General features: G+C 40.4%; 1 protein-coding gene across 1 annotated transcript in view; it reads left to right on the top strand.

The window, feature by feature from the left end:
* Nucleotides 1-13,897, top strand: part of CCDC148 (coiled-coil domain containing 148) — a 180,381-nt gene that overhangs the window by 123,759 nt on the left and 42,725 nt on the right. The window contains exon 11 of the mRNA XM_015566302.1: nucleotides 2,141-2,259. Within this exon, the coding sequence (XP_015421788.1) occupies nucleotides 2,141-2,259 (119 nt within the window). The remainder of the gene's footprint in view (nucleotides 1-2,140; nucleotides 2,260-13,897) is intronic.

Genomic DNA, 13,897 nt, shown 5'->3' with positions numbered 1-13,897 from the left:
GGAGGTCAGGCATCCACAAGGAAGGAGGAGGAGGAGGAGGAAGTGGAGGAGGAGGAGGAGGAAGTGGAGGAGGAGGTGGAGGAGGAGGTGGCTCATTGGAATGGAGGAAGTCATGGGACTGTGAGATTTGCAGGTGGGAAGGGCATTCAGACAGATGCTGAAGTTACCTAGGAGCTGGAAGGAGTTGCTTTGGACATCAAAGGAGGAAGGTGTTGTACTGGATAGGAGGGAGCGGTGAAGGAGGAAAGTGACCAAACCATTTCCCAGCCTCTTGCACATGGGGCATCAGAAGATGAGCATCCTTCCTTCACTTAAGAGAATTTCAGTCAAAACCATGGAGTAGTGTTTGGAAGGTTAAAGAAGTAGAGGATTTGGTGTATGATGACACAGAGGTTTCAGAGGGCCTCGTAGAAAGAACTGGGAAGGAGTAAAGAGAGAGAGAGAGAGAGAGAGAAAGAGAGAGAGAGAGAGAGAGAGAGATTGACTGATTCATGGTACAGCAATAGATGAGAATACCAGAGAGTAAAGAATGAAAATTCGTCCTGAGATGTCCAAAAGTCTCAGGTGTGACATACTTCTAGGGCCTGCACAGGACATTGCACAAAATGGTGTCAGCAATCTCAGGATATTAGAAACCCAGAGTGGGTCCACTTGTCAACAAAGGATCACTAACTTGTCTCCAAGGCCAGTGCAGGGAGTAAGCAAACACTGGAACCCAGAGAAAAATTCTCTTCAATCCAATATCTGTTCTATTTCCAATTTTAATTTTGAAATAGCTTTTTCTCTGATTATGAAAGAAATACATACTCATTGCAAACAATAAAGTAACACAGAAAAGTATAAAGTATAAAATAGAGATTACTTATAAATCCCAGGGGGAGATAATATAATCACCGTGAACAGAGCCCTGTCTGGCACTGAGAGAACACCCTGGCCTTTGTCAGTTAGGGCTCTGAAGTGCACCTGTCAGTCAGTTTTCCCCCTCTCCCTCGCCTGTCCTCTTTCACTCCCATCTGTGGTGCTGCTCCCTTTCTGGCTTCATCCCTGATCTCCCCAAATTCAGATCTCAATCATTTTTGTAGTGGAATCACTTTACCTGGAGCTCATCCACTTATTCCTTAAGTGTTGAATGGATGTGGCTGCTGAGGTTGCAGGCTCTGCTGGGCAGTTACAGTGGCCATGGTGCTCTGGATGCTCCTTTTGGTCCTCCCCGGGGTCAGAAACCGCGTTGCTAGGGAAAATCCGAAACCTCTGAGCTTTCCACCTGCACTTTTAAGAAGAGAAAATGCCACATTGGGGGTGGGGCTAACCCATCCTCTACAGCAGAGCCTCTGTGAGTCACTCACTGTCATTCACCTGTGAGGTACTTGGTTTTTTACCAGCAAGATCCAGTCTCTTGGCCCAGACACAACCTGGCAGGCCAGAGTCAAATCAGCTTCAACTGCCCCATCAGGGGGAGAGGCCTGAGAGATGTTTCAGCCCCTGATGATAGCATGTGTGTAATTCTGTTTTATCATTCTGCCCCCAGAGAAGGAAAGTGAAACAGACCTAACAAGAACAATGCTTGATAAATTTGTCCTTTATTTTACCGCATAAGTCATACCTGCTATATTTCACAACACACTAATTTTTTCTTTTCTTCCTTCCTCCCACCTATCTCCTGCTACTTCACCAGAAGCATAAAGCTTTCAACATCCTGCTGTCCATTAGCATAAATAAACTCATGCTTTTAGAGTATAAATAGGTTTGATGCTATATTTGTTAAAGACTGTGTTACCAGAAGGGATAAAAATATTCTTGAGTGACAGGTAGATCATATACTTCAGAGACAGACAGTAACATGCCTTTATTGTGGTTCCCTGAAAGTCAATTATTTTAACTGTAGATTAAAACCTCAGGTCTCGGCCCAAGTCACATTTCCACTTCAGAAATTGTTAAACCATACAGTGTTTCAGAATGTGACCCTTCGTGTTTTAATTTATTTTTTCTGTTGCCAATATATTGTAAGCAGATCTAAAAAATGAAAAGGATGAAGTGCCATTTAAATTCAATCTTCGCTCTTTGAGCCGATGGGTAATGTTGTTATAAGTTTTCATATCTCTGTTGTTAATTTAAATTTTATGTAACATTTATACAACAGATCAGAGAATACTGGGCTAAAAAAGAACAGAATTGGCAAGAAATGGAAATGAGAGATCTTCGGCGTCTAGAAGAATTGAAGAAAATAATGGCTGAACAGTCAGTAAAAGACAGAGAAAGGTAAAAGAAAAAAATTAAATTGTATGGTGATGGAGGTAGTGGATGCAATCTTCTATCCTATGTTAGGATAAACAATATCAGTGGGAACATTTTTTTTACACTTAATATATATTTACAGTATTTATATTCACAAATGGGTAAACTGATACTTCTGACCTATTTTAAACTCTCATATTCATACATGAACCGCTAGTTTTTTATTTTGTTCCTTAAAAAGTTTCCTAGTTAAAACCCTCACAGAAGATTCCATAGTATCTGATTGCCCACTGTGTACATGAATGATACTGGCTGCTGCTGTCACTTAATATTTTGACCCAGAAAGAGGAAAGCATTATTCAGATGAGAAGGAAGACCCACTTACTATAGCTGAGGCTGGGGAGGATGATACACAATTACACTGTGCTGTATGGTATTCACTGTAGTATACTTCATTTTTCTAGAAATGAAGTATAGAAAAAAACCTGAATTTCCTAGAATAATATTTGTTTGTTTTTGAACTGGAAAAAAAATAAATTTCCTAGAATAATGTTTGTTTGTTTGCTTTCGAACTGGAAAGGACATTTGAGATCAACTAACCCAATCTCCTCATTCTATGAATGAGTCTACTGAGAAATTAAAGCTATTTTCCCAATGTTACTGTATCAATCAGATTCAGTGGAAAAGACAGAGACAACATAGTAATTTGAATAGGAAAAGCTTTAAATAAAGAATTATTCATTCTAACAGAAAAATCTGTTACATAAAGGGGTAAAGAAAACTTTAAAAAGAGAACTTTATCCCAGGGATAAAGGAGGGTTCCCTAGAAAGAAAGAAATTAGAGGTTTGTCTCCCGTCCCTCGGCATGGTTGGGATTCACACCTCGTTGTGGGAGGTGTGGTGTGGCCCGTGAATGGTGGAGACGTTCTCCGATGGCCTCCACAAGGCCTTGTGCACAGTCAGCCTGCAGGCAGAAACCCCCTGCTTGGTGCAGGAGGCCAAAGCCGGAAGCCAACCCCTTGGGTGCTTGTGAGACTCTGTGGGAATCTGACCATGGGAGAGCCTCTAAAATCTGATGGGCACCTGATTATGAGGTGCCATTGGCACTTCATGGGCACAAGCACCATGGGGTATCTCTCACACATCCCACTGGCCACCACGTGGTGGGAGCAAGAAGGGATAAACACTGGATCCGGGAAGGAGAACTGCTTTCTTCTTTGGCGTCCTGCCAGCACTCCTTTCTGACAGAACATCGTATGAGCTGCGAGAGAGAAATATTACAGGGTTCAGCTCTTTTCCCAGAGCAGACAATGAAGGGTGGATTTGGAGTTCAGAGACCATAAACTGGTAATTGGCATAGTTGTCTACTTTTGCTAGTTCCTGAGTGGACTTTCACAAAAGATAAATTAAGGATAGATCTTTCATTTCATAACACAAATCACAATAAATATTCTTTATAGTTAGTCAATGTAAAAAGAATTGCCCGAAACTACATACTTCCTGTTCAATTTTGCTTGGAACCTAAAACTGCTCTTAAAAATAAAGCAATTTTAAAAATTGCTCCTTAGACTTATAAATAACTTTGAAGGTCTTACCATTTGATGCAATGGGGTTCACTTGTATCTAGGAAGCTTCCAGTGTGACTTGTGGGACAGTCATTGCAGACTCCAGTCATAAGATTGGGGAGTGAATCTGGAGTTCCGGATAGATGCCAGGAAATCCCTAAGGATTTTCTAGATGAAATTTACATTATTTTCCAGGTATCTCAGGATTTTAGAGTTCAGTTTAGTCGATTATAAAGAAAACAGAATATAGCAAAGTCCAGGCTCAAGGCTAGGAGGTGAAGCAGCCAGCGAGAAACCGATTAAACAAGCACAATCCAAGAGATGAGTGAAAGCAGAAGACAGGCCATGCCATGGGTCAGAGACAACAACTCTCAAACAACCAAGTACTAAAGGCAAGGCCAAGGTGACGTTCAAAAGGCTTGCTGGATAGTCTGAAACTATGCCGGGGAAACAAAAGTGAGCCACAGGATTAAAGCGGGTGGGAAAAACAGAACAGATTCGAGGTCCCAGCAGTTAGGGGACATGTATCTAATAGAATCTCTCCTCATAGCCGGCGTTTCTTTGATTACAGAGCCATGTTAGTCCTTTGCTTCCTGTCCCAATAATTATCAAGATTAGCTGACTCAGAACTCCAGTTGAAAAGAAGAAAAGGAAAGTCAGATTAATCTGCATTATGTAACAGGATAAAAATAGGCACATTATAACAAAGTAAAAAGATTACTAAGGACTAGGCACCAGACCATGAGGGTTTTAGTGTTCAATCTTCCTGAATAGTGGGTGACCTAAGGAAAAGCATTCTTTTCACCTCTACAAGGCTCTGTTTTGTGCTTTGTCAATGTTAACTGGATGATCTCTGTGAGTTAAGTGAGCTATTAACTCTTAAGGGTCTATGATCTGTATGAATCCAGTATTTGCATGGAAAATCCATGAAAAGGGGCATTAAAATATTAGGATAATATATTAGAAAATAATTCTCAGAAAATTGTGGGTGATGTAAATAAAAGAATAGACCTCATTCTGTGATTTAGGGAAATAAAATTCAGCATGTAAAAATTGCTGGTGGCTTTTTCTTCTGAACCAAAAGTTGAAATTTTTTATAATCATCCTGAAACTAAGAAATTGGTTTGATTGGTTAAAATGTTTTTCTCCACTACTGAAATACAATTCACAAATCTCATATTTGATATTATACTTGTAGGCACATTTTTCTCATGTCAAAATAAGAAGGCTTGAAACAGTTTTCAGATTTGTTAAAAATGCACACAGCCTTGAGGGTTTTGGAAACTTCTGCTTTTTATTGTCTTTTTTATAATTCTAAGAAAGTTTCTTGAAAATAATATTCATAAATTAGCACATATACTAGGTTGAGTCATAAGCAAATTTCACTTTTTTGTGTAAAAAATGGTTAAGTATCCACAATTTCATGTGGTTCAACATAATTTTTAAAAAATAGCAACTCATTTATTAATTATATTTCCCTTCTCATTCTATTATCAAATGTCTTTTGCCCTCATCTTTCTACTGAAATTATTGCCAAAGTTTTCACTACCCTGCTAATTTCCGGCTGCCTTATTTTTATTTCTCAACTTGCTGTAGAGGTTAAAAGGGAAGGCTTTAGTCTAGAGTCAGGTTCTTGAGGCTAGAATCCTGGCCTCTACCCTTTATAGCTGTATGCACTTGGCTAAGTCATTTAACTTCTCTGAACTTCAGTTTCTTCTTCTGTACAATGAAAGCATAAATAGTATATACTTCATAGAATTGTTGCAAGGGATAAAGGAGATATTGAATTAACATACTTCCTGGAACATAGTAGGTATTCATTAAATATAAGTGATTACTATCAATTGACTTCTGAAAACATGAGACACCTTCCAACATAATTTTTTTCTCAAAATACATAAGCATTTGAAATATTTTAGACACAACATGTAATATGAGGACAGCCTTATCCTAATATATGAAAACCCTGGCTCATAACAACTGGTCACAACCTAGGCTCAACCAATCAGAAGTCAGTCCTGCTTCCGCTGCAGGCGTGGTGCCCCAGCACTGACTGCTGAGGGGGCTTCTAATCAGGGTCAGAGAGAGGCCTGAAGAGAGAAGCAGGGACTGATCTGTTGCCTCTGTGGCAGCTTTTGATCAGCACTTGCCTCTTCCTTTCTCTGCCAGTCTGGCCAGCAGCCACCTCTCCATTTCTCTCCAGGCCTCCAAGGGGCTGCTGATCAGCCTGGCCTTTCTGATCAGGCCCCCGTTGATAGTCCCAGAGATGCTAACTGGCACAGAAACTGACCAATCAGAACCAAATCTGGGTGAAGTGTGAGGAGCCAATGGCTGCCTAGGAGGCGGGTCTTTTGATGCTGACTGGCATAGAAACGGACTAATCAGAACCAAATCAAGGTCAACTATTAGGAGCCAATGGCTGCCTAGGAGGCAGAGCTTTTGATGCTGACTGGCATAGAAACCGACCAATCAGAACCAAATTGGCCAGCAGAGGAGGGCAGTTAGGGGCAAGATCAGGCTGGCAGGGAGGGCCATTGGGGTGAGATCAGGCTGGCAGGGGAGGGCAGTTGGGGCGAGATCAGGCTAGCAGAGGAGGATAGTTGGGAGCAACCAGGCCGGCAGGGGAGGGCAGTTAGGGGCAAGATCAGGCCAGCAGGGGAGGGCAGTTGGGAGCAATCAGGCTGGCAGGGGAGGGCAGTTAGGGGTGAGATCAGACCAGCAGAGGAGGGCAGTTGGGAGCAAGATCACTCAGGCAGAGGCAGTTAGGGGCGAGATGGGGCTGGCAGGGGAGAGCAGCTGGGGGCGAGATCAGGCTGGGCAGTTAAGGGTGATCAGGCAGGCAAGCAGGCAGAGGGGTTAGGGGCAATTAGGCAGACAGGCAGAGGCAGTTAGGGGCAATCAGGCAGGCAGGCAAGTGAGCAGTTAGGAGCCAGCGGTCCCAGATTGTGAGAGGGTGCAATCTGGGACTGCTGTGGGATTGGGCCTAAACCGGCAGTTGGACTTCCCCCAGGGGGTCCCTATTGGAGAGGGTGCAGGCTGGGCTGAGGGAACCACCCCCTTCATGCACGAATTTCATGCACTGGGCCACTCGTAACAAATAAAACATTAAAGTTAAATCAGGAGCAACCTTTGATCATTATCTTCATATAAGCTCTTCTGTAGAAATTATTTCTGTTATCAGTTGTTTAATACATAGGCATATATATACATATACATATATACTGATGTATATACATGCCACCTATGTGAACCTACATGAAATTGAATTTAAGAACAACAAAAAAACAATATATTTTATGATAACATACCACTATATTAGCTTTGGCTATCATAACTGGTGACTTAAACAACAGAAATTTATTTTCTCACGGTTCTGGAGGCTAGAAGTCCAAGATCAAGTTGCCAGCTTGATTGGTTTCTGGTGAGAACTCTATTCTGGGCGTACAGACAGCTGTCTTCTTTGTGTTCATACAGTGGGGAGAGGGGAGCAACTAACTTTATGCCTCTTCTTTAAGGGCACTAATCCCATTATGAGGGCACACCCTCATAACTTCATCTAAACCTAATTATTTTCCAAAGGCGCTACCTCCAAATGCCATTGCGTTGGGGGGGTTAGGACTTCAACATACGGATTTTGAAGGAACACATTCCATTTATAGCCACCATTTTTGTGTGGGGGGAAGAAAGCATCGATGTACATACAAATTAACTATGTACTATTAATACTATTTATTGGTTGCTGCTGGCATATAAAGTTTTTGTTCCAATTAGAAAAGCTGCTTCCTTCTGGTGGCAAAGTGTTATAAGTAGAAAATTAGAAAAAGGAAAGACTCCCGAACCATGGGACACAGCTTGACAACTACCGGCAAAGCTGGACATCATTCCCCATTTCTACTCCTGGCTGGGCATCACTTTTGCAAAGTACAAAATGATACATTCTATTCTTGCAAATAGACTTGCTCAATTCTTTTAAAATATTACATATTATCCATGTTTCTCCTAAAATTTAGCCATCTGGGATTTATTTTCATGAATTATAGGAGCTAAGTGTCTATCATTTTCATTTGAGATAGCAAGTTATCTCAACACTAATTATTTGATGATTCATTCTTACCCACTAATTTGAAATGCCACCTTTATCATATATTACACTCCTAATTATGCTTTTCTATGCATATGGAGTCTTGATTAGATGAAATAAAACCTAATCTATACTTATATTTTCACATGCTATTTTAATTATTCTGTTTGCTATCTGATAGAGCAAGTGTTAACTCATTGTTCTTTTCAAAAATATCAATTATTAATGTGAAATTTCATTTAAAAAATTCCTTTGATTTTTTGCACTGAAATTTTGTTAGGGAGAACTGATATATAAACCAAATTTAATCTCTAATCTAGGATCATGCTTCCAGAAGAGCTCTTCAGTTCAAATCCTCTTTTAGGTTCTTTAGAAAATTTCATAGCTTTTTGTTGTCATAGTTTTCTGGTGAAGGCTTGGATATTATTTTGGAATTAGTAGACTCCCAAGAAGCAGATTAAAAAATTTTTCTTTCGTAGCTCTGTCAGAAATAATGTCTGAAGTGGGAAGTGGCAGTGGGTATGTAGAGGTGATAGATGTTTATAAAGTATTTAGAGTAGGTAAAATATGGTGGCTCATTTCATAGGGATAGAGTTGGAGGACAGACAGAGAAAGAAGCATGATCCTTAACCTTACTGAACTTCCTCTGCCCTTTTGGGTTGAAAGCTTTAGTTATTTTGTTTTCAGTCTCTTTTATTTTCTAATAAATGTATTTGTCTATGGGCTTTTCTCTATATCTTTGGCGACATTATACAAGGTTTGAAATATGTTTTTATTATCTAATGACTAAATTTTTACATTTCATGTTTGATGTCCTAACGATAAATTGATAGATATTGGGGTGCTTGCCAGAGGTGAGGTTGCTGATAGTGTTCATTTTCTACAGCTCTACTTCCATGTCAGTGCATAAAAATGTGCAGAAATTCAGCTTGCTTATGGGAAGCTACTAACACTGCTACTTAAAACGTGTGTGTGTGTGTATGTTTTTATTGATTTTAGAGAGAAAAAAAGAGAGGGAGAGAGAGAGAAACATCAATGTGAGAGAAATATCGATCAGCTGCCTCCTGCATGCATCTACTGGGGATCAAGCCCACAACTCAGGCATGTGCCTGAACCAGGAATCAAACCGGCGACTCTCTGGTACATGGGACAATGTTCCACCAGCTGAGCCATACTAGCCAGGATAACACTGCTATTTTAGAGAATCATTGATCGACTGCCTCCTGCACAACTCCTATTGGGGATCGAGCCCACGACCCAGGCATGTGCCCTGACTGGGAATCAACCATAACTTCCTGGTTCATAGGCCAACACTCAACCACTGAGCCACACTGACTGGACTAGATTTTTCTTTTTTTATTACAAAATACTATTCCACTTCAGTATTACTTTAAAAATCTGTTTTATACGGCAATAAATAGTTTTTTTCCTCTTGGGAGAGATGAATATTAACATATGCAAGATGATAAAAAACAGGCTCCAAATTTATATAAAGTATGATATCAAGTCTATAAAAGACTTTCATTTGTACCAAGGTCAAATATTCACTCACACCACTCCCAAATGTGTGAAGAATAGTAACTGATCTCAGCTTTTTTATGAACCCCCTTTCTTCAGGGTAGTGAGGAAAGATGAGAACTTTTTAATTAAAAGTATCTCAAGCTCTTCCATTTTGTGTCATCTCTATCTCTTTGGGGGTAAAGCACAAACTCTCTCCTGGAGGTCAGGCCACCTCCTCCAGTGGAAGGGGTCAGGGGAGGGCAGCTGGTCAGCCTGCAGGTTCTGATACCTCTGAGGGTCTTCATCACTCTGCGCTATTTCACCTCATCCCTTTGCCTCCCAGGGTACAAGGCAGTACTATCCAATAGAAATATTATGCGAATCACTTATGTAATTTTAAATTTTCTAATAGCTGCATTTAAAGATGTAAAAAGTAAAAGGTGGAATTGACTTTAATAATAAATTTTATCAAACCCAATATATTTAGAAACATCCTTTCAGTATGCTATCAACACAAAATTATTGAGATATTTTATGTTCTTTTTTTATATGAAGTTTTGAAACCTGCTGTACATTTTACACTTTCAGCACATTTCGACCGGGAGTAGTCACGCTTCAAGTGGTTAATAAGCTCATGTGGTTAATGGGTAGGGCTTTGGCCAGCGGAGCTTATAGGGAAGCTTCCCAGCCTCCTGGCGATGGGGGGGATGGGGGGGTGCAGCGAGTGGCTGCTCCTCCTGTAGATTCTGACTCCCTTCTAGAATTTGATATCACATTTTACATAAATGTTGAACCCTGCTATTTTCCTCTTCTTGCATCTTTCAGTGTCTTCATTACCCTTGCCGGGATGTCCATGGCATCTCTTGTATTAGGATTGGCGTTGGGTCTTATGCAATTCATTGGTAACGTAACTGGACCCACTCAGTCTTAGGGTGTGGGCCAACATGTGCTACTGCTGATTCTGCCTCTGGTCCTGAGGTCCCCTCCTGCAGGTCTTACAGCCCTGGTTTTCCCAGCGCGTGCCTCCAATTAGACCTTGTGCAGCTGGGAGAAACAAATGTTTTCTCATATAATTTCTACTAAACAACGCTCTCCCCCTGCTTTTGTTTCACGGAATGCAGGATTTTCCTGGGAGGCATTTCACACCAGGAAAGTGGGGGATTGGCCCATGTTGTTGGATGCTCCCTTAGCTATCTCAGTATTTCTACTTAGCCCCCAAGCATCGCAGTGTGACACACGACGGCATAGAAAGTGATGGAGCAGGTGTCTGAGAACTTGGCCTACTTCTCTTTTCCATTCCAGTGATGGCCAAAGGGAAACACGATTTCCAGGAGAAATAAAATAGATGAAGTTAATATTTTCAAAATGTTCTTCCTGTGATATCCATGTCAAGAAAAAGTCTGGAAAGAAACATAGCCCTATGATAATCGTTTTTGTCTCCAGGTAATGAGATAAAGGATAGTTTTGATTTTCTTTTGTATATTTTTGTATTTTCCACAATGAGAAGATATATGTGATAGTAAGAAAAACCCATAGTCATTTTGAAAATAATAAGTAAAACATACTTCTCCATTTTTGTTGGTTGTTTGAATGTGGGCTTGAAATTGGTAGGCAAAGTGGAAAATAATGTGCAATGTATAAAGTGAATATACTACTCCAAATATAAGGTATTAAAGAGAAGATACCTTTTTCAGGTATTTTCAAAATAGATGTGAGAACATATGCTCCTCTTCATTTTCTTACCATAATGTTTATAGCTTGTGTTGTCTAATTTCTCTAATTCTACACTCCAGGTCCTTTTCTAGCCATCCCACCGCCTTATCATTTGAACTCTTAAGGGCTGTCTCCACAGCCTGCTTCCCACCCACAGCCGGAAGCTGAACTCTCTTCTGTCGTAGCTAGTGGTTCTTTCCTTCCAGCAGGGCTGTGAATGTGCTAGTTCCCCACCATCTTCCCACTGGTGCCTGTTTGGGGCCAGTGTCGCAGCAGTAGTCACTGCAGTATGCAGCCCTGTAAGCTGGGATGGTTCTGTGATATTTATGTTTCTTTTGTTTGAGGATAATTTTAAATATATATACAGAGTGGAGCAAAAGTAGGTTGTGAGCACAGCTGTGAGCACGCAAAACACAGAATTTATTCTTGTATTATTATTTTTGTATTATTTCCCATGCAATCAACTGTAAACGTACCTTTGCCCCACTCCGTTTGTATATTTTGTTTACTGAGCATTCCTTATGTTAGATACACATAGGGAGGAGTAGAAGACAAGGACATGTAATGGTCAGACCTCATTTTTTTATCTTTTCTTAGTATCGTTGCATCCCATTACCACTGAAAGTTGCAGAGTAAACCAACAGAAATAAGATCACCCTTCCTTGCACCGAGGCCTCTCTCCTCTTGTTGTTATGACATTTTATAAATGCTTGTTAGAATGTTCAATCCATAACGTTCTGGAAGTTCAGCTCTTTTGCAGCTGACATGTACACTCCTTTCTCTGTACAGTGTGTGTTTTTACAGGGGTAGATATGATTGTGGCATTTCAGTTCTATTCATTGCTGTTCATTGTAAGTTAATAGTCTGCCTCTCCCATTTACCTCCTTTGTAATAATTTTAATGCATTTAATTTTTTTCACTATATACTCTAGCCAATAATTTTAAAGATTTCTAAAGGCAAATTTACTTGGCCAAGAAATTCCTCTGGATATCATTTTATAACCAGAAAAAAACTGAATGAAGTTGGGCATAGCCAACAGAAGGAAGGTATGGATTGTTAAGAACTTTATTGGTCAATGTTAATGTAATACTAGAGCGGTGGTTCCATTCAATAGAGTCACCTGGGGAGCTGTCTAAAGTCCGGATGCTCAGGCCAGGGACCCCTCCAAGTTAATCAGAATCTCTGGCAATGGTGTTTCTGCAACAATTTTTGAAAATCATCAGGGAATTCTGAAGTGCAGTGAAGTTTGAGAACTAGTGCATTAGGATTCTTTGCATGTTTTCTGAAGTATGGGCCCCTAATCACCTATTCAGTTCTTGGGAAGATCGCACTTTTTGTAGAAGTGCCCCTCATTTCTCTTTTCTCAATGCTATACCCTCACTGAAATCGTTCAGGTAAGTCATGTGAGTGAAACTTTCTATTCATTGGAAGAATTCTAGAAATCCTCTGCAAGGACAAGCCTTGGGTGTCTCTCTCCAAGCAGAGGTGTGTGTGTGTGTGTGTGTGTGTGTGTGTGTGTACACAGTGCACATTTAATGGAGAAAGCATTGCTTTCTATAGTAACAAACACTAGTTCAGTTATTGTTTTCCTATGTTGTAAGACAATCAGCATTTGAAGTTTAAGATGGCGATGATCATTGGGAAGGAAGACACTGGAACCAGCTGCCTTCCCAGCACTAAATTGGCTTTGTTAATCCAGCGTGTGCTTCTGGGTGCTTGCCAACAGCGTGAATGGACAGTTATTGCATTTTCCAAGTGGTGAAACCAGATGTTTCTCTCTATTTCCCATGTATTTTCTTAACAATATGCACAATTCAACATGTTTTATTGGGAGTCATGAAGGGCATTAAAAGTGTGTGTGTAGTTTAATCTTTGGGATTTTTAGAGTTTTTTTAGAGCACGCTCAGTAAAGTGAAGTCAACAGAGACTTTGCAGACATTTGTCATGTTTTTGCCTCTCAGCATGAGATTTCCCCAAATCAGTGGAAATGCTTTTGTTCATTAAATCTCTGTCAACCAAATCTCCATTCCAAGTGGAGGTGCCAAATGATGTCAACCAGGGATTACTGGGAGGCATTAAACAGATACAATTCTCAGTGAGTCTGTCTGTTTTGCCTTTTAAATGAAGTTAGAAATGTTTCACAAATTAATAGTAATTTAAAAGATTAATTTAAAAGACCCCATTGATAGCCAGCATGCCATTTTCCAACTGTAGAGGTAATTTTGTCAAATAATACTTAGAACCTGCTCATCAGTATAACAAAACTAACTATGGCATGTGTGTGTGTGTGTATTTTCATATGTTGAGGCATGAATACACATATTATTTGGACATAATTGTAGTGGTCCTTGAATGGATCGGAGCTGACAAGCATGATTGACAGAGGGAAGCTAAGAAATGTATGGACAAACAATGTGCAGTTATTTTGATGTGAAAATGAACAAGCAAGTGTGTGCCAGTGGGCAGACGGAGCAGCAGCTGGGCAGGCAAGCTCAGCCGAGGTCATTCTCATGGTCTTGGACGACAGCTTACCTCCTGAGGTATGCAAGTCCAGCTTCAGATCTGTGGTCTTTTCCACACCACAGGCAATTAGAGAGGGCCCATTGTTTGGTAGTTCAGACTGCCTTTACTTTATTGTTTATGACTTTGATGTTCGATTTTAGAAATCTTTGCTCGTTAAAATGCTACTGGACTTCTTCTGTATGCCATCTTGATCTGTCTGTTGAAGTTACTTATCTTTACTAGTATATGTAAAAGCCTAAACAACCGAACCACTGATCAACGGGTCGCTATGACATGCAT

The sequence above is a fragment of the Myotis davidii genome, unplaced genomic scaffold (assembly GCF_000327345.1).
Source record: "Myotis davidii unplaced genomic scaffold, ASM32734v1 scaffold433, whole genome shotgun sequence".
Taxonomy (NCBI): Eukaryota; Metazoa; Chordata; class Mammalia; order Chiroptera; family Vespertilionidae; genus Myotis; species Myotis davidii.
This window is presented reverse-complemented; position numbering and strand designations above follow the sequence as displayed.